Raw genomic sequence first — 12,655 nt, 5'->3', positions numbered from 1 at the left:
TTTTCCTGGAGCCACATCACACAGCATATAGAAATGTTTCCATCTGCAGCATTTTAAAAGGAGAGATCTTTTTCTCTTTGCATTCTTAGTTGGTGATGAATCTATTATCATCTGGTCTCAAAGGTTAGTGTACTATAGCTACCAGAGGATCTTTGTGAGAGAGAGAAGAGACTCATTTGAAATATTCTAAATATTTGACTTGTGGTTTTTGCAACCACCTTGCTATTCAAATATATGCTTTCCTTAAATTTCTAGAATGAGACAGTATTCACTTGCTGTAACTAATTATAAGTTTAATATCTTAGATGTTGGTGACCATACAGAAACTTGGAGAGATATAATAGCCAAACATGAATTTACTTTTTCTTGCTAAATGAAGCATTGATGCTCTGCCAGCCAAATTCACAGGAAGCATGTGAAATGAACACAAAAGCAAACAGGCCTGATGCTGCCCAAGGGAAAGTCAGCAAGATGGCAGCTTCAATCACTCGGAATAACACTAACGCTGCCTTGGGCTCTCCTCAGAATGGAAACATGTCACCATTACCGCAATGTTCCAGCAAATCAGAATGCAAAGAAAAGAACACTTATGCAATCACATACTGGAAAGGCACTTTACTCAACATTTAAGTGGAAAAATTATAAAGAAATTTCAAAAATTGTCAGTGAACATAAATGACTCAGGAAAATTTTTTTTCCCCCTTCTATTTCTTTCAAGGAGCTTAATAGATTTTTAAAAAGCTTACCACTTAGAAACAATTTCCCTTTAAATTCTCCTTTCGGAATTAATAATGTAAGGACGCATTTTTATGAAGTGTTAAATGGAAAGTTCAGGATTCAGGGTGCTAGTAAGAAATACTCATTTCCCCTGATACAGTACCATTACTTTATAAGTTTGAACAAAGGGAATAAGCTTTCACAACATTTATATAGGAAGTTAAAGAAAAAAAACTTCATATATTTTGGGAACTTACCTAATCAGGATACTTTTAGCATATGTCTAGTCATGTAGCTATCTTTGGTCAATCATCAAAAAATCAAAGACAAATTGGCATGAGTCAACCCTAACTTTAATACCGCATGATTGTGTCGTGTAAGCTTGTTTTGTGTGAGAGCCACTGTGGTTTTAGCAGACAGATTAACAACCGGACCTAAGCTGGCCTCCAAACCTTGCCCTGCTGATGCCTCAAGCTCTTTGAAGTCTGACCATCATACCTGGCAAAACAACAGTGGGAACTAGGATGGTGTCAGATCTAATCAAATTGTTCGCTGCAGCATAGCTAACTATGGGGTTCACTAATTGGCCCAATTGCGGATTATACCTTTTGCTACAGATTCAAGACAATAATTTAGTTAAATAATGTTTTTTTTCTCCCTTATCTCTTCTAATTAAGATTCCAAAGTGGGAAGAAATAGGATTAGAGGAGTCTCAAAACTGGGTTCCCCTTAAGGTGGTATGCAATTTTGATAGGCTAGCTACGACGTGTGAAATTTTTCGAGCATAGTATTAAACCAACTCCTGGAGATTCTGTGAAACCTATGTGACATTACTGTATGTCTATGTCACTTGGGAATTAAAGTACAAATATGGGAATGGTAATATAATGAATAGGTTAAATGTAAACACCTAGAAAATGGCATTTCCATTGTTAAAGAATATTAATTTGGATCTATTTTTGACAAATGATTTCATCCAGAGATATCTACTGATTTTCTCAACTGTAGTATATCTGGGAATTGAAATATCAACCAATATTTGTGATTTACTGAATTATCAATATTCATTTAGTATACAAGACCCACATAGATACAATGTTTATGATAATTACTATTTTTGGACCAATTTAAGCTTACATAAGTATTATTTATCCTTATATTGAAAATTTGCAGAGAACAGTGTACATTTTTTGTATATATCAGCTTAACTCAGTAACCATACTTTCTGACTTGAACTTAAAAACACTGAATCTTAGATCTGGAAAACTGTCACACTACCCAAGCGTTGACAGAGGTTGTAACCAATGTAATAATACATTATTATCATTTATATTAGAAAATCAATTACTAGAAAATATTAAGATATGATCAACCTGAACAATACAACATAAAAATAGTAAAACACTACTAAATCCAAGTAAAATGCTGCTCCTATCATGTCATCAAATTAATGCTGCTGCATTTCAAATTTTATGAAATTTTACTTGTTTACTGTAATTATATTATAATCACTAGTATAAAGAAAAAACTGGTTAATGATAACCCCAAAATTAAAAGAACAAAAATTACACAAGTTGAAAAATACAAGTGTAAGTAGTTATTTCAGCTTGGAAGCTGTGTTCCAAAGTTATGCATCTTACAGAACTTTACAGAGAATGAGGAGGCAGTGTTTATAGCTCACTTGGCCAGTTGGAGTTTATGTAATACCTAAAGCTGTATTATTTGAAATATTTTTAAACTCCATAATTTATATTACATGTATTTCAGCAAATATTTTATACCTACTAAGTATATAACTCTGATCTTAATTTTGGCATACCATGTACAGTTTATAAGAATTATCAATTTTTGGAGAATTAGAAACTACTTCTTTTAACCTCTTTTATTGAGCCAACTTTAAACTTTCTTTTTTGCTTATCCAGAATATATGCCAGGATTTCACTGTCTTTACTAGAAAGGATTCTGCTACGATTTTTTTAGAGGGGTTAATTTATAGGAATTCATAGTTGATGAATGTTAGGTATTAGTAAAAATTTACTATGATCACATAATTGCTTTCACCTGAATCTGGACAATACCAATACATATTCCAAGAAGGAAAAAATATTCTGTTGCTATCTCCAAATCACTCAAAGAAACTGCAGACTACTAGTTAAAGTTGCTCTACTTGTTAAGGCCAATGATGGCATTAGTAAAAAAAATTCCGTTTTTTAATACATAAAAGGGCAATGATGTAATAAATCAAAGAAAAAGTATCCTAAAAATACAGATGAGAGTGTCTGCCTGTTTCTTTGCACCCTTACTTCTGGCCATGCTGACTTTTTAGACCTTGTGATTATCAGTAAATTCCAACATGTAACAAATCTACCTGTATGGAATAAAAAACGTTATTTCTGCTTTACTTGATAAACTACCTTTCCCTTCTAAGAGTAAGATGCAGATTCAATGCCTGGTATATTATTACCTCAGATTTTATAGACTAGTGGAGTGTACATTTTATTTTTTAAAAATGCCAGGGCAATTTCTTAAAAAAACTTTTATTTGTTGTACATATTAAAACATTGCCACCTGGTAGGTATTTTTCCCCTCCAATAAAAAAAGTCCTCTTGTTTCAACAGTGTCTAGAATATATCACCAAGGAATTGCTATCTAATTGGGTGTGCATTTTATAATGTACAATGTTATATTTAAGCATTTAATTTTACACCAATCACATGATTTTATACAACTATAACTATACCTATTTGTACTTTTATTAGGTTTGTTTAATTCTTCATATTTTTCTAACCACCAAAGTGAATTTCATGGCCTACGTAACTTATGTAGAATAAGTTTATGTACATAAATATATATGTACATTTACATATATACTTACACACACAAACACTTATTAATTAGGTTATAAGCAAAAAAAATAAAGGATGTGACTTACTGTATTAAATATTAATTAAAAAAAACCCAACATAGTTTTGTTTTCAAATATTGCTTCTAAACTACAGGGTCACCAATTATAATGGTTCTTTTAGTTTTAGACTAGTAAGAAGAGAAGAAAGGAAATGGAACAGAAAGAAACCCATGTGGTTAATAAATGACCTTCCATCAGCTTCAATGGTAAAATATAGTCACTATTAGAACCTAAAGTTATTTAGAGGAGAGGTCTCACTTGACATTATGTAAGTACTTTATGTCTACCCTCTCATCGCCAAAATAATACTGTGTGTGTGTGTGTGTCTGTGTGTGTGTGTGTGTGTGTGTGTGTGTGTGAGAAAGAAAGAGAGAGAAAGAGAGAGAGAGAGTGAACATGACTCTACTACTGTACTACTTTTTCTCTATGTGTAATTTTTTTTTATCATCAAGGAATCTTCTTCCTTAATTTTTATGGTGATAGACATGATATCTTAGACCTGGTTGTCAGAATACTCATCTGAAGAGAAAGGTGTCACATGGGAAAACACACACACATGTCTCTTATTGAAAATATTAATTCATCTTAAAAGAAAATGGTACGGCATGCTCTGTTTGTGACATCAGCAACTACAATTTCACATTATGGTAAATTTCTCAATATTCTATCAGAAAAACTAAAACAATGCTTGAACAATTACAGTGTTGGATTTCCTTTCAATGGTTTTGTTTTTTTTATTTTTTTGTTTTTTTTTGGAGAACTAAAGCAAATTAGCTCAAGAATCAGCATTTCTGCACTCCAGTTCTTTTGGCTTTATGTGGCTTTTAAAGGAGTATCCCCAGATGAGAAACTTCTAACGCTCCTGCAGAGATGACCTGCTTGAAGAACGGGCTGCCTGATTAACTATTAACTGCTCTCAATAGGATTAGATAATTAAGGACATTGATGACCATTAATTAGGAGGAGGGCACATTAATTTGTCACTGGATAGGGCCCTTACAATGATTTATAGGTTAGTGCTACTTGCAAATGTGAGGGGAAAGAGAAAAAGAGAGAGAACCATTAAGTTACCTTATCAAGTGGCCAGTTAAAGAGGGCAGAGGGTCAAAAAAGGGCCAAAGTGGTCACTTCAGGGTGAAGTCCCAAACACCAAAGCAGTGCCAAGCCACATTGACCATCATTTGGTGATGAAGTTAAAAATATGCTAATTTATTGGTGGCAATTCTCTCTTTTTATGGTTTCAAGCAGTTAAGACAAGTGGCCTGCTTAAGAGCTTTTCATTTGAAAAGAGATTAAACAAAATGGTTTGTCAAGGCTGCTTGGCTGTTTTATGTCTTTGTTAAAAAAATGGCACCGACTATACTGATAACTATCACATCACCCAAAAGCCATCTCTCTCTGAGCATTTATTTCGTTAATAAATACATCAACCCTAATTGCTTAATAGTGCTATATTCATTTGCTCTTTAGCAAGATTAAGTTGAAATAAATCTTTTGTACTACCACTTTCTGTCACTATGACTTGCAGAGAGGTCCCACAAAAAGTTTCAGTTTTGTGGAAAATTTACTTAAAGATAGCGGTGTAAATTAGAGTGAGTACTTTGTTTTATTCAGCACAGAAAACAGAAAGGTGACTCCACTACTAATAAAAAATCAGCTTTTAGAAGGTAGATAGGATCCTCTTTTCTTAACCAGGTACAACTGTGGGTAGCACTCACATTCCACATACAAATAAGCACAGCTCATTAACATTTAATTAAATATGCCTTTGAAAGCCTTGAAAATATGCATGTCATATTCATGTAAATTTGGAGCTTACTTTAAATGTATATTTAAAACAAAATCATTTTTGCTATACTCTAATAATGTGCCATTAGAATAAAAAAAATAAGATAGTCTAAAAAATTATTTTATTGCACCAAAAGAATTTAAAAATGCTTAGCATAGAAAAAAAATTAACATGAACCATCTAAGAATTTCATTGAATATATATATATGATTTACCTCAAAACTGTAAGTTGAAATATAAAAATTCTCTTACCTCAATGATGAATAGCTTTCTTTTCAATTTAAAAGCTAAGTCTTTGACATCTGACACATCACACATCAAGTTATTAAGCCGAGGAATCTGACGTATGTGAATCAAACCTTGTGGAAAAGAAAAAAGGAGAAAAATTAAAATGCAGTCATTGGATGCATAAATGAGAATGGTACAGCAGAATCCTGTAAATTTACACACAAGCATCCTTCCCTTTTAAAACTGGAGCTTACTACCAGGAGCAATGAAGCAAATGGTGTGATTATACTCAAGTAATCAAGCAGAATAAGATAAACAGAAATCCTTGTGCAAGGAAGACTAATTGCACTTTGGTACAGAAGTACAGATGCAAAGAGGGATCTTACTACTTGTCAAAACTATAGCCGGTTTGTGTGTGATTTTCTCTTGTATTTACAGTAAGCAAATACGGCTATCACCTTGCATGCTGCCCACGGCACCACTGGGTGATCTTTATTTTATTAAATGCACCAGTAAGCAGCCAGCAAAACAAGGCTTATGGGTTACCCATAACCAGGGAAACACTCATGAAATGCATTCCATTTTGTACCTTATTAATGACTGCTACAAACCACTGAAGAAAACGACATTTTAGAGCACATTCTAGGATCAAACATTAACCCCTAAGCCATCCCAAGATACTCATTTCTGGGGCATGATAGACCTTCCTGGAGCTGCTATAAGCTTTGTACCAGTGCTAGGTAAACCGTGAGCTTTGGCCTCTTGTCAGTAGAAACACTCACTAATTTTTTCTGACAAGGGCACTGGATGGCTTTTGTGCAGCTTAATACAGTTCCTGACTAACTTAGGGGTCGTTTGCCACAGATGAAGATGTGGAAGATTCTTCAGTGCGTATCTCTGCCTGACTCAGCCCATATTTAGAAATTACTATCCCAAAGACATTGATCCCTAAACATGGGGCAAGAAGGCAAGTCCAGATTTGAACTAAGTAGATAAATCTTAGTTATAGAACTGCTTCTCTAGTATAGAATTTTGTGTGTGTTTGAATGTTTAGTAAGGTATGTATTAGTTTTAACTTAAAACAGTAAATCTCTAGGTGTTTAACTTTAGAAACGTCCCTTTCAAATATAATTCACTAAACTATCCAATTTATTTATTTAAAAGGTATTATTAAAAATACAGTTTAGATACAAATTAAAAATATCTCATGCAGAACTATTTAGTAAAATATGTTAGAAATAAGCACACCATACTTTGATTTGCACATTTTTCATTTTAAACTTGCATGTGCTTGTTTAGTTAACTATTAAATCAGGAAGCCTTACAGAATGAAGGAATGATTCCTGAGGCCCTTCTTATTAATAGAAACTTTACTGGTCATCAGAATTACCCATTAATTTGTGAGGAATCATTTCAGCACAAAAAGTCATAGTCTTTCAACCCCTGAAATGTTTTAATCAAATTGTTTTTTTAGAATATAAAATATAATTTTACTAAGTTTACTCTTCAGCTTGGGTTGTTTTAAATGAAAATAGAAATATAATAAATTAAAAAAATAGTATGTCCAATTATACAATAAGTTATACCTGGGGATATGATGTACCGCATGGTGACTATGGTCGACAGTGCTCTATTGTTTATTTGAAAGTTGCTAAGAGAGTAGATCTTAAAAGTTCTCATCACAAGAAAAAAAAATGGAACTATGTGTGGTGATGAATGTTAACTAAACTTATTGTGGTACTTATTTCTCAATATATACATATATAAAATCATCATGTTGTATATCTAAAGCTACTAAAATGTTACATATCAATTACAGCTCAATAAAAAAGAGTTTAATCTTAATAGCTCTCTTCCTATCATAATGACAATACTATATTACATGAATTCTACATAGGGTCTGGGCATATATCAGAGACACACTTAAGCAAGTAAATGATCATGAGGCAAATTATTTTATGTAGTTTTTGTTCACAGCTTATATTTTATAGGCTTAAAAACAACACACACGATGGTGTTATTTTATTTTTTAAAGGTTGTATGCTGACTCTTCAAAGCAGTGGCAATCATCATGTAACCTTTTATTTGTAGACTGGGCTTGCCATAGTCCTGCAATCACAACCTTGCACAATCTTGCAGCAAACTTCAAATAAGCTATTCAGGCATCAGACTAGAGGTTTCCATGTAAGTATAGCAGTTCCACAACAGTAACAGCAATAATTAACATTTATTCAGAATAAGTAAATAGGTAAAAATCTATTATTCATCACACTCCATATTCAGTTTAGAGCTAAGATATGCATAATTACTAAACCTTTCCTATTGCAAAAGTTCTATGTAAGAACCTTTAACAAAAATCCCTAAATCAACCAAATGACTAAAATATTATTAAAAGCTTAAAAACACGTAAGTTAAAAAGTCTAATTAATTGACCTGTGCATATACTAGGATGGTGATATTTTAAAATTTGTTCATAACTCAAACTAACAACAAAATGAGTAGATAGAGAACAGTCCAAATATACTCACAGATGCCTACTTTCTGAAAATGTGACTGACTAGGACTTTTAAAACATAGTGCAGTGCAAATTTTATTATTTATTTATTATATAGCTAAGCTCTGTAAAGTATGAACCCTTAGACAAAGCTGCTATTATTACAATTAATATACTTATTTCAAACATGGCTAATAAGTATGACTGACTTCACAGCAAGTTCAAGCCATCGGACAACAATGCACATCTGGCTGCGCCATGCCTTAGCACTGGGTGTGACTCCTTTCAAACAGTTACCATTGTCTGTAGTCTTAATATCCTTTGGGGACAAGGTGCCAAGGAAGACTGGCCAGGAGTAGAAAACATTTAAGAGATATATTACAAAATAGAATTCATGTCACTGAACAGTAGGTATTATGACTGGACAAGATGCTTCCAGGTACCTTAGGAGGAACCAGGACATGCTATTCTCATCATGAAGGTGCTGCTTACCATGATAATCTTTATATAATGGGTTGGTTTCTCTGTTAGAACCAATAAACGACTCCAGATGAATGACTGTATCTGACAAGTTTGTAATACGAGCAATAATTGCTTTATTCTGAAAAACAAGCAAACAGAAATCTCATGTTATGTTAAAAAAAAAATAACCTGTATACAGTACCATTAAGCCATCTCAATGACAAATTGTAGAGGAGACAGACTAACAACAAAAACTGGATGAAAGTATGTCCTTAATTGAAAATTCCATGAATAGATGTAAATATTCTATTTTAAATCAAAGCACTGAGGGGGGACATACTTTAGTTTTGGTAGAAAATACAAATCAATTATTTTTCTCTTATTTTAAGAGGCAAGGATATCTTTATGCTCATATACTATTATTTTTCAAATTACATTAGGCATTGGCCATTGGAAAATGTGACGGACATCAGGATTCAAGAGCAGTAGACAATATAGTAAATGTATAAGGCCCTACTGTCATCTGTCAAATGGGACCAGATCCCAGTCCGGAACCAGCTGAGATCATCTCTCATATTAGAAACAGGGAAGGATCCAGCTAAAAGGCTGCAGCATGGCTAGCTCTGGAGATCTCTGTTTTCTCTTTCCAGATGCTGCTATTTGGCTCTGGTATAGTGATAAAGGCAAAGAAAAGATGGTAGGCTACTAGCACCAGACTAGTAGCCTACCCTTCCCTTTCCAACACACTTTGATATGAACCAAAAGTATTATTGAACAATACATCCTTAAAAAGTTATATTTTAAGTAGCAAAAGTTCTAAAATACCCAGAATTTCATGGCTTTACAATATAATCATCAAATATCTTATAGATTTTCTTGAATAATTTTATTTGATGGAAAGCCCTCATTTCTTTTAATTTGACAGGCTGGTAGGTCAGAAAACTGTTGTATAAGCTTTAACATCCTAGAAAAAAAAATTGTTATGAAGAGCTCTATGAGTTTAAAAAAAGTATTGTTTGTAAAATTTTATCATTTGGAAACTTCCACTTTATACACTGGTAATGCCCACCAGTTTAAAACTAACCTTTATAAAAAGGAGGAGAAATGTAAAAACAGTCAAGAACATTTATTAGTCAGAGGCCATGTCCCCTATTAGAGAAAAGTCCAAATACAGTCAAAGATGTTCACTTTCTGAAAATGTGATTGACTACAGAGCTTATTGGTATTCCTCTGCTTCTTAAGTCCCCTTATGAAGATGGTATAAGAAAGAAAAATAAAAGAGGGCTAGTCGATGTTACCAGACTCAGCAGAAAGTACATAGTAGCCCCTGTCACTAAACATGTTGAAACTAGAGGCCCAATGCATGAATTATTGCACTGGTGGGGTCCCTTTGGGTGGCCTACAGGAATTGGGCTGAAACCCGCAGTCCAACGCCACCTGCAGCTCCTACCTGCTGCTCCTGCTCATTCCGGCCCCACTGTGCCTGCCGTGGGCTCGCACCCAATCAGTCCCTGATTGGGAGGCTCGCGCTGCCACAGCAGTGCTCACCAGCCATGTACCCTGCGTCTGGTGCTCTCCCAAGGGGAGTGGCCTGCAGGATCAGGCTGAAACCGGCTCTCTAACATCCCCTGAGGGGTCCCAGATTGCAAGAGGGCACAGGCCAGGCTGAGGGACCCCACTGGTGCGCGATCAGGCCAGGGAGGGACTGCAGGAGGGTTCCAGGACATGTCTGGCCCATCTTGCTCAGTCCTGACTGGCTGGACCCCAGCAGCAAGCTAACCTACCAGTTGGAGCATCTGCCCCCTGGTGGTCAGTGCACATCATAGCGAGCAGTTGAGCAGCATTAGTATATTATGCTTTGATTGGTTGTTCGGTTGTTCTGCTGTTTGGTCTATTTGCATATTACTTTTTTATTATATAGGACTAGAGGCCTGGTGCACAAAAATTTGTGCACTCGGGGGGGGGAAAGGGGGTCCCTCAGCCCGGCCTGTGCCCTCTTGCAGTCTGGGACCCCTTGGGAGATAACGACCTGCTGGCTTAGGTCTGCTCCCAGGTGGCAGAGGGCAGGCCCAATCCCTAGGTGCAGCCCCTGGTCGGGCTCAGAGCAGGGCCGATTGGGGAGTTGGGGCGCCGCCCCCTATCATGCACAGAGCAGGGCGGATTGGGAGGTTGCGATTCCACCCTCAGTCACGCTCAGGGTAGGGCCGATTGGGGGGTTGGGGCACCGCCCCCGTCACACTCAAAGCAGGGTCGATAGGGAGGTTGTGGCGCCACCCCCTGTCACGCACAGAGCAGGGCCAATCAGGGGCTTGGGGAGCTCCCCCCTGTCACGCATAGAGCAGGGCCCATCAGGGGGTTGGGGAGCTCCCCCCTGTCACGCACAGAGCAGGGCCGATCAGGGGATTGAGGAGCTCCCCCCTGTCACTCACAGAGCAGGGCCGATAGGGGAGTTGGGGCACCACCCCCCGTCACACACAGAGCAGGGCAGATCAGGGAGTTGGGGTGTCGCCACTGTCATACTCAGGGCAGGGCCAATGGGGGGGGGTGTTGGGGTGCCGCACCCTGTCACACACAGAGCCGCAGGGCAATCAGGGGGTTGGGGAACTCCCCCGTCACGAACAGAGCAGGGCAGATAGGGAGATTGTGGCCCTGCCCCCTGTCACACACAGAGCCGCAGGGCGATCAGGGGGTTTGGTCACTGCCCCCTGTCACGCTGATCCCGGTGCTGGGAGGCCTCGCAGCTCTGCTGATCCCAGTGCTGGGAGGCATATTACCCTTTTACTATATAGGATAGAAGCCTGGTGCACAGGTGGGGGCTGGCTGGTTTGCCCTGAAGGGTGTCCTGGATCAGGGTGGGGGTCCCCACTGGGGTGCCTGGCAAGCCTGGATGAGGGGATGATGGTTGTTTGCAGCTGGTCACACATCCTTCAGGGTGGGGGTCCCCAGTGGGGTGCCTGGCCAGCCTGGGTGAGGGGATGATGGCTGTTTGCATCTGGTCACACACCCTTTATGGTGGGGGGTCCCCACTGGGGTTCTTGGCCAGCATGGGTGAGGAGCTGAGGGCCGTTTTCAGGCTGGCTGGTGACTGAAGCTCCCAACCTGTCCTTTTTTCCTTTTTTTTTTTTTTTTTATTCTGGGCCAGTTTTAGCTCTGAGGCTTGGCTCCAGCTCTGAGACCTCTGCTGCTGAAAGCAGGTTTCTGGCCTTTGTTTACCTTCTGTATTTGAAACAATGTTGCGTTCCTGCTGGCTGAAGCCTGGGGTTTTGTTTAGCTTCTATATTTGTTACAATGTTGCTTAGAGTGCAGCTGAGAGGCCTGCAAGGCAGGCGGGAAGCTTGGCTCCCTCTGTCACTGAAGCAAGCAAGCCTCATGTTAGTTTCAAGCTGCCTGGCTGCCGGCCGCCATCTTGGCTGGCAGTTAATTTGCATATCGCCCTGATTAGCCAATGGGAAGGGTAGCGGTCGTACGCTAATTACCATGTTTCTCTTTTATTAGATAGGATGGCTGTTTAACTCACATCTAGGGTTGTACTTGAAACTCCCCCATAGGTAGAAATGTGTGCTATATAAAGGATATTTCAGCCTATGAATTAGTGTCCTTAAAAGGAAGAAGTGAAAATAGTTATTCTTCATTGCCTTTAATACTTTCAATCAAATGAGCACCAAGTATAGAAAAAAACAAAATTTGGAAATGCCTGTTTTTCCTAAAGCAATTTTTCACTCAATGGTGAGAAAATAATCAGATTGATTCCTTATTTTCAATTCTGTGTCACACGGGATGGTCTTACTCCAGGAATAACAGGACCTTCAGAACATGCTCCTCTCAATATTTCTTTAGCCAAGGACCATTAAATCAAACCCATCCAGGTTGGGTTTCAGCCAGTTATTCTTCACCCAAACAGAAATGTCTGCCAGACATTCCAACAGCTGGGAGACAGTTCACAATGAGTCAACTTGAAAATGATTCATTGTACTGAGTACTGAACAATGTTGGGGTGGGGGTGGGGTGTGGCTGGGTTGGTTGTGGAGGGTGAGAATGAGTGAGAGATGAAGAATAACCA

At 37.8% G+C, this 12,655-nt stretch overlaps 1 protein-coding gene across 3 annotated transcripts in view; it reads right to left on the bottom strand.

The window, feature by feature from the left end:
* ELP4 (elongator acetyltransferase complex subunit 4) overlaps positions 1 to 12,655 on the bottom strand; it is a 194,998-nt gene that overhangs the window by 107,068 nt on the left and 75,275 nt on the right. For all 3 annotated transcript variants that reach the window (XM_036325717.1, XM_036325718.1, XM_036325719.1), the window contains exons 8-9: positions 8,626 to 8,734; positions 5,664 to 5,770 (exon numbers count right to left, since the gene is read on the bottom strand). In XM_036325717.1, coding sequence (XP_036181610.1) covers positions 5,664 to 5,770; positions 8,626 to 8,734 — 216 coding nt within the window. The remainder of the gene's footprint in view (positions 1 to 5,663; positions 5,771 to 8,625; positions 8,735 to 12,655) is intronic.

This window comes from Myotis myotis, unplaced genomic scaffold, assembly GCF_014108235.1.
Source record: "Myotis myotis isolate mMyoMyo1 unplaced genomic scaffold, mMyoMyo1.p scaffold_m19_p_10, whole genome shotgun sequence".
NCBI lineage: Eukaryota > Metazoa > Chordata > Mammalia > Chiroptera > Vespertilionidae > Myotis > Myotis myotis.
The sequence above is the reverse complement of the archived record's forward strand: the minus strand, read 5'-3'. Positions and strand labels throughout refer to the sequence as shown.